The 14,073-nt window shown below is 42.4% G+C and overlaps 1 protein-coding gene across 1 annotated transcript; it reads left to right on the forward strand.

Annotated features, from left to right (window-relative positions):
- The first annotated feature begins 11,897 nt into the window (after positions 1-11,897).
- LOC104599042 (uncharacterized) lies at positions 11,898-13,785 on the forward strand. The gene is made up of 2 exons (XM_088900847.1): positions 11,898-12,091; positions 12,561-13,785. Exons 1-2 carry the CDS (start codon positions 11,974-11,976, stop codon positions 13,109-13,111), a joined length of 669 nt encoding a protein of 222 aa, XP_088756973.1. The 5' UTR covers positions 11,898-11,973; the 3' UTR covers positions 13,112-13,785.
- Positions 13,786-14,073: the final 288 nt, after the last annotated feature.

Below are 14,073 nucleotides of genomic sequence, written 5' to 3' on the forward strand. Positions count from 1 at the left end.
CCTGACACCTTATGACAATTAAGTGCAGCCTTTTGACAACTAGACAGCTCGAGCTCGCTACTTATAGGCAGCTCGCTACAGGTAGCTCGCCACAGGCAGCTCACCGCCAGGCAACTCGCCACAGGCAGCTCACCCTCGTGTAGCTTGGCACCTCAGAACAACTAGGTGACACGCGAGACCACTTTGACAACAACTTGCCTTTGCTAAGTTGATGGTGTCCCACCAGGCATAGCCTGGTGCAGGCGCGACCTGGTGGCCTGGCCCTGGTGCGCCCAAGCACGAGCTGGCAGCCTGGCCCTAGCACGAGCTGGCAGCCTGGCCCTGGCACGAGCTGGCGGCCTGGCCCAGGCACCGACCTGGCAGCTTGACAACACCGAGGAGATCACCACCGTACCCCGCATTTCATGGGATTGTGACTTGTAACGGCTATATTAGCTCACCCACTCCCCGAGTCAGGCAGAAATGGGCAACCTTACCAGTTGGTGGCTTTATCCCCACCTAACACAAAAGCATGTCCCATCACAGCGGGAATCCAGGAACTGCTCCACCTAACCCACGAGGACTCCAGTATATAAAGACCTCACCCCCCAGGGGCGAAGGTATGCAAAAAAAAAAAAGGATGGGTAACCTCTACTCTCTAGCTCTCTCATTCTCTAATATCATTCTCAGCTCTCCACTAAGTGCTAACTTAGGCATCGGAGTGACCTCGCCGGGTTAGCCACCCAGGTCCTCTGACATTTGGTTCCTTGCAGGCTTCTAAAAGAGCAACAAAGCTCATCAAGGCAGTTCGCCACCAGGTAGCTCACCACCAGGTAGCTCACCACCAGGCAGCTCATCAAGGTAGCTCACCTCCAAGCAGCTCATCAAGGTAGCTCACCATCGGGCAACTCATCAAGGTAGCTCACCACCAAACAACTCATCAAGGTAGCTCACCTCCAAGCAGCTCATCAAGGTAGCTCACCACTGGGCAGCTCACCACCAGGCAGCTCATCAAGGTAGCTCACTTCCAAGCAGCTCATCAAGGTAGCTCACCACCAGGCAGCTCATCAAGGTAGCTCACCACCAGGCAACTCATCACCAGGCAGCTCATCAAGGTAGCTCACCTCCAAGCAGCTCATCAAGGTAGCTCACCACCGGGCAGCTCATCAAGGTATCTCACCTCCAAGCATCTCATCAAGGTAGCTCACCACCAGGCAGCTCATCAAGGTAGCTCACCACCAGGTAGCTCATCAAGGTAGCTCACCTCCAAGCAGCTCATCAAGGTAGTTCACCACCAAGCAGTTCGCCACCAAGTAGCTCACCACCAGGCAGCTCGACACCAGGCAGTTCACCACTAAGTAGCTCGCCACTAGGCAGATCGCCACCAGGGAGCTCCACTTCATCCTCTGAGTCACAGGCCACTTGACACATCACGAAAAAATGATACGTGACCGGAAACAGTTACATCATTTGGCGTCGTTTGTGGGAAACACTACAAAAGTTAAGTTCTCATCCTACAAAAAGCTAAGTTCTTATCTTACAAAAAGCTAAGTCCTTTTCTCCCAGAAAGCTAAGTCCTCACCTTTTTAGAAACTGAAGCTCTCGCTTTATAGTTTCCATTTTTTTATGAACTCAAAGATAATGCAGGGAGCTAACAAACTAAGTAGCTCTAAGACGCCCACCCGGCGGCCTGGCGCGGCCTGCACAATGCCTGGCGGCCTGGCGTGATCTGGCATGGGCGCCGACCTAGCGGCCTAGCCCAGGCGCGAACTGACGAACTGATAAAAGACTTCCTCACCCCCAAAAGACCAAAGGCCAAACTAACAATTGACCTCGGCAACTGCTTAAGACCCATTTGCCTCTTCGGCATGGGCAAAGTTCAGGAGTGGACTACGAGTCGCTCCCCGAAGCCTAAGGGCCACACTACTGCTTAAGACCCATTCGCCTCTTCGGCATGGGCAAAGTTCAGGAGTGGATTACGAGTTGCTCCCCAAAGCCTAAGGGCCACACTGCTTCTTAAGACCCAGTCGCCTCTACGACATGGGCAACAATGCTGCTTAAGACCCAGTCGCCTCTACGGCATGGGCAACGCTACTGCTTAAGACCTAGTCGCCTCTACGGCATGGACAACACTACTGCTTAAGACCCAGTCGCCTCTACGACATGGGCAAAGTTCAGGAGTAGACTACTAGTCGCTCCCCGAAACCTAAGAGCCACACTACTGCTTAAGACCCAGTCGCCTATACGGCATGGGCAACACTGCTGCTTAAGACCCATTCGCCTCTACGACATGGGCAACACTACTGCACAAGATCCAGCCGCCTCGTTGGCATGGGCAAAATCAACAAAAGTGGACTCTAAGTTGCCCCCAGAGCCTAAGGGCTACAGTACTGAACAGGCAGCCCGGCACCTCACATGCAGTTCGGCACCTGGTCAGCCCAGCACCTCACAAGCAGCCCGGCACCTCACAGTTAGCTTGTCAGCACCTCACAGGCAACTCAGCACCTGGTCAATACTGCTCAAGACCTAGTTGCCTCTTTGGCATGGGCAAAGTTCAGGAGTGGACTATAAGTCGCTCCCAAAGCCTAAGGGCCACACTACTGCATAAGACCCAATCGCCTCTTCGGCATGGGCAAAGTCCAGGAGTGGACCACAAGTCGCTCCCAGAGCTTAAGGGCTACAGTACCGAACTGGAAGAGACCTCAGCACCTTACGGGCAACTCGCTTCCAAGCAACTCCCAGAGGCTAAGAAACTGAATCAGCGCTTACGAGCTCGTTGAATTACGGGCCAAAAGGAGAAATCTACTCCCTTCGTCGAGTTACTTTCAGCTCGGGAGTGGGGGGCAAATGATGAGGGCGGATTTGGCCCTCCAATGACATTGTGACACCTGACACATTATGACAATTAAGTGCAGCCTCTTGACAACTAGACAACTCGAGCTCGCCACTTACAGGCAGCTTGCCACAGTAAACTCATCCTCATGTAGCTTGGCACCTCAGAACAACTAGGTGACACCCGGGACCACTTTGACAACAACTTGCCTTTGCTAAGTTGATGGTGTCCCACCAGGCGTAGCTTGGCGCAGGCGCGGCTTGGCACAGGCGCGACTTGGTGGCCTGGCCCTAGCACGAGCTGGCAGCCTGGCCTTGGCGCGACCTGGCCCTGGCACGAGCTGGCAGCCTGGCCCTGGTGCGACTTGGCCCTAGCACGAGCTGGTAGCCTAGCCCTGGCGCGACCTGGCCCTAGCACGAGCTGGCGGCCTGACACAAGCGCCAACCTGACAACCCCGAGGAGCTCACCACCGTACCCCGCATTTCATGGGATTGTGACTTGTAACAACTATATTAGCTCACCCACTCTCCGAGTCAGGCGGAAATGGGCAACCTTACCAGTTGGTGGCTTTATCCCCACCTAACACGAAAGCAGGTCCCATCACAGCGGGAATCCAGGAACTGCTCCATCTAACCCACGAGGACTCCAATATATAAAGACCTCACTCCCAAGGGGCGAAGGTATGCAAAAAAAAGGATGGGTAACCTCTGCTCTCTAGCTCTCTCATTCTCTAATATCATTCTCAACTCTCCACTAAGTGCTAACTTAGGCATCGGAGTGACCTTGCCGGGTTAGCCACCCCGGGTCCTCTGACATTTGGTTCCTTGCAGGCTTCTAAAAGAGCAACAAAGCTCATCAAGGCAGTTTGCCACCAGGTAGCTCACCACCAGGCAATTCATCAAGGTAGCTCACCTCTAAGCAGTTCATCAAGGTAGCTCACCACCGGGCAGCTCATCAAGGTAGCTCACCACCAGGCAGCTCATCAAGGTAGCTCACCTCCAAGCATCTCATCAAGGTAGCTCAGCACCGGGCAGCTCATCAAGGTAGCTCACCACCAGGCAGCTCATCAAGGTAGCTCACCTCCAAGCAGCTCATCAAGGTAGTTCACCACCAGACAGCTCATCAAGGTAGCTCACCACCAGGCAGCTCATCAAGGTAGCTCACCTCCAAGCAGCTCATCAAGGTAGTTCACCACCAAGTAGCTCGGCACCAGGCAGTTCGCCACTAAGTAGCTCGCCACTAGGCAACTCACCACCAGGGAGCTCCACTTCAACCTCTGAGTCACAGGCCACTTGGGAGCAGATGAGATGACGAGGTACTCAGCCAAAAAATTGACACCACGAAAAAATGATACGTGACCGGAAATGGTTACATCACTATCCATATTTATAACACTTTGCCCCCCCCCCCCCTCAATAAAGAATCCTAGCTTCGCCCTTACCTATGATGACCCTCCTCACCGTATTCGCCAAGTTTATACGTTGAAATTTGCTCGCTCTCACTGATAATAATCAAAAAGAAAACTGTAGCTTCTTGGTGGAGAAGCCGTTGCTCGATCTTTTTTCTGGACCCTTCAATTCTGGGTTCCTCTATTTTGTAAGTTCTCTTCCCCACTCTCTCTCTTGTTTCTTCTTGATCAAGACGAAATCCAAAAATCCAGACAAAAGGTATAAGCCCTTTCTCTCTCTCTCTCTCTCCATCACTTGTTCTCTCTCCACTAGAGGTGTAAAGTGGGCTGTGCCGTGTTGGCTCGACACGACCCGCAGGTGGCCCACGCAAAGTGTGGGCCGTGCTGTGTTGGCTCGTGGGCCATCACGGACCGTACCGCCCTCCCTGGCCAAAATTTTGGAGGTCAGCCCAGCACGACCCACGTGACATGGGCCAGGCTGGCCCGTGGGCCAAGCCTTGGCCTAAGTCGAGCCATGGACTAGGCCAAAGCTATTTTGCCTATTTATTTAAAAAAATTGAAAAAAACTTAAAATTTTATTAATATATTATTATATAATTATAATTTATATTAGATATAAATATATAAAATAAATAAATAGTATATATGGGTCGTGCCGGGCCGAGTCGTGGGTGGCACAACCCGCTTGATCGTGTCGTGTTGTGCCGGCCTGTGGAGTTCAAACCCCATACCCAGCACGACATGGACCATTGTGCCAGGCCTGGCACGACCCATGGGCTGTCGTGCCAGGTCGTGTTGGGTCACGGCTCGACCTGATTTACACCTCTACTCTCCACCCGCCCTACTTAGAGGCCTCAACCCTATGTCCTGCTGCACTGCCATAGTTTCTCTGTTTCTGTTGTGTCTACGAAAGCCTTCATCAACTGCTCCAATAGGTATTGTAGTTGATGGTATTGCAAAAGCGAGACAGGTTTGGTTGTCCAATAGGAATTGCAGAAGCGAGAGGAGTGTCAGATAATGGAGAATGGAAGAAAAAGAACATGTGAGAGAGAGAGAGAGAGAGTACTAGATCCATAGCCTTCACCAGCACCGCCACTGCCATAGCCTCCACCAACATTGCCATTGCCATAGCCTCCACCTCCACCTCTGAGAATGGAGGTCTGAGAATGAAGCTGTATGGGCACAACTTCCATTCTCTCTCTCTCTCTCTCCCTCTCCCTCTCCTCCCATTCCTTTGTACATATTCCGAAGCTTTCAGTCCCTGAAAATTGCAGACAACTACTAATCCTCCACCTCCTCTGGAAAGGACTTGGTGCCAGAAAAAACCTGGTGACACTAGTAAAAGTGGTCGGATACAAATGATGACAATGGTGGCGATGGCGGCAAAAAGACAGGGAGTGGAATGGTTGTAGAGTGGTTCACTGTAGTTGCCGTTGGGGAGAGGGATGGTGAAGAAGAAGGGAGAGACAAAGGGCAAAATTGGGTTCTAAAGAAAATTTATACACCATGTGCTGTCACGTGTATATGAATTTCAACGAAACATTAACGGATATTAACGATAAGGATAGAGCTAGTCAAGTGTCACAAAACTTAAAGATACGACAAGACAATAGCTAAACAATAAATGCGTGTCAATTTTGTGAACAATAAGGATAATTTAAGAGATTTACCCTTAATATCTTTTCCTTTTATTACACAAATTCACTCCTTTACTTACACAGACTCAGAATCCAATAAACCACGTTGTATATTATATTAATATAAATCAGAAAAATAAATAAATAACGTCGAAAAAGATAAAAAAAAACAAGTTGAACTGCCCGAACCGGAACCTTTCATAGTTTCTATATTTCAGGACTACCTTGCCTCTTTCATTCATTTCGGATTCGTCGTTATTCACGTTCAGATAACCTTGGGTGATTTTGTAATTTTGGACCAGACCTGTTAGCTTTCTGCATCATCAGGTTATCAAAATTAAATGCTTGACATTTCAGATATTTTCTCTGGTCGATTAGGTCTAATCCATGTGCTTAGCTCAGGTGGCACGTGCATAGAGATACCATGCTGTTCTGATCAAATGATCCTGACCATTCGATCCTTTTATGGTTCTTCTGTCAGAAGAACAGTCTTATCAGGTCGATATATATTTTTCCGACCTTCCCTTGGAGACCTCCCAGGAGAAATGACAGAAGTGATGCATGGTCACGAGGTCGAGATGTCACAGTGAGTGACAGTAGAGAAGGATTCAAGGGTAATTGTGTAATGACAGATCAAAACAAGCAAGTCTTATAGGCCAGAGAAATATTGGTATCAGTTGAATGAGCCAGAGCTTTAATCAGAAAGCTGGCAATTGAAGTAAATGCAAAATTCTGCAAATAGACCAGATGGTGTAATGGCTAGGCAAGGGGTAAAAAAGGTGCAGATGTTTTGGGATTGTAGTTAGAAATTAGAATGAAAGCTTTGGGAATTGGTCAAGTGTTATTAATTGAGGCTTACCATTCTGTCACTGATAACGCACTTTTAGCCTTTGAAGTTAATAAAATTTTCACTCTTACCGATAAAAATAATTTTACTCATTTTTCCCTTTAATATAAATAAGCAAATGGTCTAAATACAATTTTGAAGAACCTGATAATCAATCAAATGGGTACCATCCAATTGGTATTCATTCAAATTTACATGGATGTATCGTCTTATTAGTTAAAAGTTTTTTCAGGTACCAAACCATACATTTCCAGTTTCACAGAAAAACTAGCTGGGGCTGGAAGCACTTTTCTTGATGCTTTCTTTGGTTCCGATCAAATGTAAAAAAAACTCCAGACATTTTGTGACAGATTTGAAGTCATATCTCTCTCTCTCTTTTTTTTTGTTTTTAATGCTGACTTTCACTTATTCTAGGGTAAATTAGAGAAATCCACCCCATGCTATAGGGGCAGTGATTTTTCTGCTGATGCAACAAAGACCCCCTTCACTTTCTGATTTCAGCACTTCGCTCCTGCTGTTAGCTTTCTGAATATTCTGTATTTCTGTTAAACATTTCTAAAACCTTAAAACTATCCCTTTATTATTTTTTTCGGATCATTTTGCTGTTTTAGCTTTAACTTTTCTAAAACCCTAATTACATGCAGCCACATGTTTTCTCTCAGATTTTTAACCAAAGTTCTTTGTGCCTTGATGGCTATTTGCACGTTAGAATGGTTAGTTTCATCATTTTGATATTTATTGTCAGTCCATTTAAACTTAAATGGGCAATTTAGTAATTTTACTTTTACCTCAACCCTATTAATTAATAGGTCAAAGGGTGAACTGCTGAAAACTAAAAGTTCAGGGGCCTTTTTACAAAAAATATATATGTTCGAGGGCTAAGTGTTACCACTTAAATACTTAGTTACCACCTCCAGGATGGCCACCTGCATATAATTTGTAAAAATAACTAAACCAACTCTCCAATCGATCTCCATCTTTCCACCTCGAATTTGTAATGAAAACAATGCAGCAGACCAATTCCTCCACTGATGAGTCTGATGTTACCCATAAACCTACCCATAGATTAAATTTGTTCCAATTCAATCTGAATCCAACAGTTATTCAAGCCAAGATGTTCAAATGCAATCCAATCTAGGGCTGGCATTTATCCAAGTGGCTAAAGCCTATAATCCAATCAAATCCATTGGATTTGAACAAACCCAAATCTAAACAGAAACACACCCAAAAGCTTCTCTTTCATTGTATCGGGTCAGCCACCGGTTCAGAGGATAGTCGGGCTTTAAATCGATCCCTCTGAACTGGTTGTGGAAAAAAAATTAAAAAAAATGTAGGACGATACGTCCTACCGGTGTATCAGCCCGTGTTGATATTTCAAACCTTGAGCTGAATTGATCAATTTGATTTCAGTTAATCAATATGAAAAATCAGTGGTTAATCGAACCGCCCAGTATATATATATATATATATATATATATATATATATATATATATATATATATATATATATATATGTTATGTATTTATTTATAATATATATAATACAAATATCAAACAAAGCGAAAAATCGAAGAGTGAAACTGATCAATCAATTAATCAACTGGTTCCGGTTCAGTTTTGATTTCCGGTTTTCTACATGATTTTTAAAACCGAATCGGTCAGGGGTCCGGTTATCGGTTTGAACAGTCCGACCGTTCAACCCAAACAGCCGGCCTGTTCTGACAAAAAAATTAAAAAATTAAAAAAATTGAAAAATGATCAAAAGCGCTCGAATGGTTCAAACGGTTCAAACAATTAATCAGCCGGTTTAATAGTTTGCTGACCAAAATCAACAATTTTGAGGAAAAAAACGAGTTTGGGGAAAAACGGAACAGGTCAAATGACCGATTTCCAATTTTTCCGGTCCGGTCAGGTTTTGAAAACCATGATTTTCCAAGAACTGGTGGAAAATAGGTACACAATTCAGTTAAAGAAACCATAAACACCCCCAAGTACAGTTGTATGATTTGAATTTGAAGTTTGGTTGTTCACATCAAGGAAGTATAAACTCAACGATTTGGATTGGGTAAATGGATGCATCAAGTCCACAAGTATTAGAGATGATTTTGGCTTCCGTTTGGAAATTGAAACTACTGTCTACCAAGGAGATGATTCAATGAAAAATAAAAGCTTCCGATCAATAAAAGTATAAAACCTTAAGAAAAACAACGGTGAGATACCAGTCATTAGAGAAGTCTTGTCCCTCGATCCCCAATGAGCACCCATGCAGCAGTACAAATATTGTCCTCCACAGAAGCATCACAATAGACATCTTAGGTATCAGTAAGAAGATGTTCATCCACCACCACACTTTGCAGCAAGTTAGTTTCCTTATTATTAACTTTACGCTGTGACGACATCCATTCCTCACAGAAATGAGAGGTACCTTGTAACACATCCATAGTTCTGTTCTCAACTTTTGATTTCTCTCTTATTTCTTATCAAACTAAAAACATGTTCACTCATGCTTGGAAAAGAAATTTTAACCTGAATGCACACTGAATTTAAACAAGGAATGAAAAAATCATCTAGTTTTTAAAACCGACCCGAACAATGAACCAATCAGGGGTTCGATCGTATGAACTGAACGGATGGCTCATTCTGACCAAAAAGTAAAAAAAATTAAAACCAGCCAAACCATTGAACAGTTCAAAAGGTTCAACCACTCTGGTCAGCGATTTGCTGGCTAAATCAACGGTTTTGGGGTAAAACAGACCTGATCAGTTCCCGGTTTTTCCAGTCCGACCATCCGGTTCGGTCCGGTTTTGAAAACCATGATCTAGAGTTTGTAAGCATAGAAAATCTAATTTTAAGTTATAATGTCTTTTGGTAATGAAATTGGAGACGATTGCATTTTTTGTGACTATAAACTTTGAAAATATTGGATTTTAATCTCATTAGAGATTAAATCCAATGGGGGTTTGATTGATCAATTACATGAAAAACGCACCTGCACACATGTCTTGAAAAATAATCTTTTATCTTATTAAAACCAATTTTAATTTGTCCCACATTGAAAAATTACAAGACTTGTTTTGGGTTTTTAAATAGTAGCTCATTTACACTCCTTAGAAATAAAGAGGCGAGTATGGAGGCTTGTTACTGTGCAATGCATGCGCACCCATGTGTGCCTCACAATGAGGCGCTTTAAAGGCACACTTTACTCGTGAATGGTGGATTTGATTTTTGGTGCGAAGCTGACCGTTGATGTTTTCAATGGCCATGATTCGATTAGGTGTGATCAAGAGGAACAAATCAAAATTAACAGTCATTAATTGTCAACTACCTTTTTAACAATCACAATGTTTGAAATTGTGACTATTCAAGGAGCCTTTTCAGAACCAACACCTTTCTCTGCTCCAGTCTGATCTGCTACCATAGCCCAACAGCAAATCCAGTGGAACTGAGTAGGGGCAAATAACGTTCCAAAGACAGTATCTTCAACCCCAATTCCCAATAGAAAATTGAGATAAAAATTGTCAAATGAAGGCCTTTAATCTTTTCTGAAATTTGAAATTTTAGGATTATGTTCCCTCTCAGACAATTTCATTTTCATGATATGGATTAATGGATAAACCGCCTGTGGTTCATGTGATTGATACAAGAGAAATTCATTAACCCAGTACTATATTTTACTAACCGGAGTTGAGGTCGGGTTGGGGTCAACCTTAACCCAACTGGAGTTGTTGAACCCCAACTTCATGACTGTTTCAGACTAGGTTGGGATCGGGACCAGTCACTTACTTCATTTCAAATTGTCAAAATGTTTTTATTTCTTAAACTTCATTTGGTGATTTAAGGTTTATGAATTTGAACATATATGTACAAATAAGAGTACCATACCTCGAGTAGAAATCTTTTGTCTTCAAATTTAAAATTGTTTATACATATATACATACATATATACACAGTAGATATTTTGCATGTATGTATGTATATAAATACATATCTACTAGTAAATATGTGCGTGATAATTTCAAATAATAATAAGAATTTTCAGTGTTCAGGTAGATTTAAATTTTGTATTTCCATTGTTAATAAAATTGCTTCTTATGTATCATATTCATTTTTGCTTAATATTACAAATATATAATATTGGAGATGTATATAAATTTTTTTAACAACTTTTGTATATTTTATATTTTTATTTCTGTCTATTTTTTGAATTTTTATGATGTAATTATGACATCATGTGCTGCCTATTGAATTTTCATGCGCAGCTCAATTGCCCCAAAGCCAAGGGTATTACTAAGTGAAGACAATGAATATGGAAACCCATTAAAAAATAGACAGAGAAGTTAGGTAGATTGTATCACTCCACTCAAATTTAAATATCCATCTGCATCTATATAATGTAATCTATATAACTATACCTTAATACAATACAAAACCTAAGTAGAGAATCATTCCATTCCATCAAATATACGTTTTAATAATATCACAGTTGGTCCATAAAAATAGGTTTCATATGGGTAATAAGTAATGACACATAAGGAATCTCTAGGCTCTAGGAACTCACTCCCTCTAATTACCTGCCACGGTACCCACATTCAAGGATCAAGCCCCACCATCCGCACATTGGCCCTTGACAAATTACAGTTCGCCTAGAATCATGGGCTGGTCCGAATTGGTCCCAGAATCACATAATAGCATTGTGAGCTACCTGGGCCCAGGTATGGTCAGGCATCTGGGCTTTCACACATAAGTAATTTCCGGTCCTATGATTTTAGGAACTGGGCCTGGGCAAATGATCATCCCGAGGAGAAAAGATAACATAACATGTATTGTCCATCAGAGAAGCAACCAGAACCACTGAACCGGCCCTAAAACGTAAGACACATGCGAATTTTTTCTTTGCAAGGTTATGGGTTACCCATTAGAAATTTCTTGGTTCTATATTTATGTTATTCTTTCATAGCATAGAATTGCTTTGCTTAGAGGCCAATTAATGGAGATTTTATTCCAAGATGGAAAATTTGGATTGCCCTTGCACTTGCAAGGAGATCACCATCTCTGCAATGCATGACAACTAAGGATATACACTTTTTAGAAATAAATATAGAACAATTCAAACCCAGAGCAGCCAACAAAAGAATAAGTCTCTTTGAAGGAAAACCCACAAGGAACAATGGAAGTGTATATAAAGCAACCAGAAAACCTCTCATTCTTCATCAGCCAAACACTAATTTGACATCTAGCCAGAGTAGAGACAGGGGAAGAAACACACTAAATGTTTACAATGGGTTCTGAGGTTCAAAATAACCAAGGATACTCGTACCAAATTTTCGTTCCCTCTTACGAATGGAAGACAGAGGAAGACAAATATACTATTGTCATCGACCTCCCTGGTATGCTTTCTCTTCATATATGATATATTCCTCTTGTTATTTATTATATTTTATTCTCAATCACATGGACATTGTTGGGGTTCACGTATGAGTAGTTGAAGAGAATCCCGCATTGGAAAGGAATAAGAGAGGTGCAAGGGGCCCATAACCTAATAGCTTAAATTTTTGGATTATCTGTGATGACTCTCTCGTGTACAAGTCCTACGTGCGTTTGTGTATGAGCCCTTGGTTTTGACGATTCCCCTCAATTCACAACACGTATTGTAGGCTAGAATTTGCATTGAAGTTACATATATGTTGATTTACAAATTAGAGTGAAAGAATTTCATCCACCCCTTGTACCAAAAAGCGCTTCTCTTCATTTTTTTTTTTTTTTTTTTCAGCATCTAAATGCAAGTATTCAAGCCATTGTACGAGTGAAAAAGATATTCAACTTGGTCATTCATGGTTCACTTGTTATTTTCTGTAGAATTCAGAAAGGATCAACTGAGGGTTCAGCTGGACAGGCGTGGCAGCTTGAGGGTCAGTGGAGAACGTCCCCTTGGTGATGACAAATGGAGACGTTTTGAGAATACTTTTGCTATTCCAAAGAATTGCAGTGCAGAAAGAATTCATGCCAAATTTACAGGTAATCGTCTTAGTCTTATATTGCCAAAGGCAGTAGTAACTCAGGATCCTCCACCAGCTACAACACAACAATCGGTAGCGAGTCCAAAATCCAGGAATGACAAGGAACAAGTAGCTGATAGCGCTAAAGAAGTGTCAGAAGAGAAGAACAATCAAGGCAACGTAACAGATGATGCTAAGAAAGAAGCAAATGTAGCTGGTGGTGAATCTGTTGGTGCCCAGACTGTGATTGGAAGCAAGGACGACAGTGCAGCATCCGCTACTGGTCTTGCTTCTGTGTTGAAGAAGCCAAGGCGCGTGGCTTTCAGTGTTATCATAACCATTGCTGTGCTGGTGGGTCTAGGGATTTATGCAGCACAGAAACTCAGATCTTCTGAAGGGGTTGAAAACTAGTCCCTGTATTGTATTTCGTCTCATGTCCCACAATTTCTACAATACAAAGTTGATTTGAAATTACGTGAACATAATAATAAATTTGAAGAGTATACAAGCCGTGTTTGAAATTACCAAAGATCTTGTCAAATTCTATATTCTTTTTTGATAATTGAAGCCATCATTAACTAATCAAAAAGATTAAAGGGGTTTGGTTTGGTTTGGTTTGTGGAATCCGATTTAGAATCACTGGGCAGAATGGGATTCCCCTCACCTTGGCCAAGGGAATGAGAATTTCATTCCAGCTGGAAAAATACAATGACTAAAAAGCCCCCCAAACCCTATTTCTCTTTACCCAACTTGGGAGTCATGCATGTCTTATGGAATATGAATCCAATTTCTGTTTGAACAAAACAAGGGGGAATAGGCGATGTGATTCCCATTTGGAGACCAGGGATTTCCGATTCTGATATCAACCGTGAACCAAATGGTACCTCAGTATATATGGTTCCTGCCGCAGATGGATTGTACCACCAATAACAGACATCAGCATAAGATTTGGCTTTTTGAAACTAAGTAGTTTTTTGAACATTGGAAAGCTCAACAAGGCATATGTAAGTAGTTTTTTGAAACTAAGTAGTTTCCTCAAATCTCAAAGTATATATAAGTAATTATTCCTAAATTTTACGTGATTAATGCCAAGTAAACTGAACCTTAACAAATTATAATTAAAATTGTAATTATGAATATTTGCTAGATATGACCATATTAGTTAAATTATAAGGCTTTTAAAAAAATAATATTAGTTGTATAAATAAAATGATTATTTTATTAATATAAACATCAGAAGTCAACATTATTGTAAATTAGCAATGTGATAAGGCTCCTTTATCCTTAATTTTACTTCACAAAGCTTGTTCATCCAGTGGGTCTAATTTAAATATACAATATTCGAATCAATGGTGACCAACAACCGTGAAATC

This window comes from Nelumbo nucifera, chromosome 3 (genome assembly GCF_055504915.1).
Source record: "Nelumbo nucifera cultivar China Antique chromosome 3, China Antique-T2T, whole genome shotgun sequence".
NCBI classification, from domain to species: Eukaryota; Viridiplantae; Streptophyta; class Magnoliopsida; order Proteales; family Nelumbonaceae; genus Nelumbo; species Nelumbo nucifera.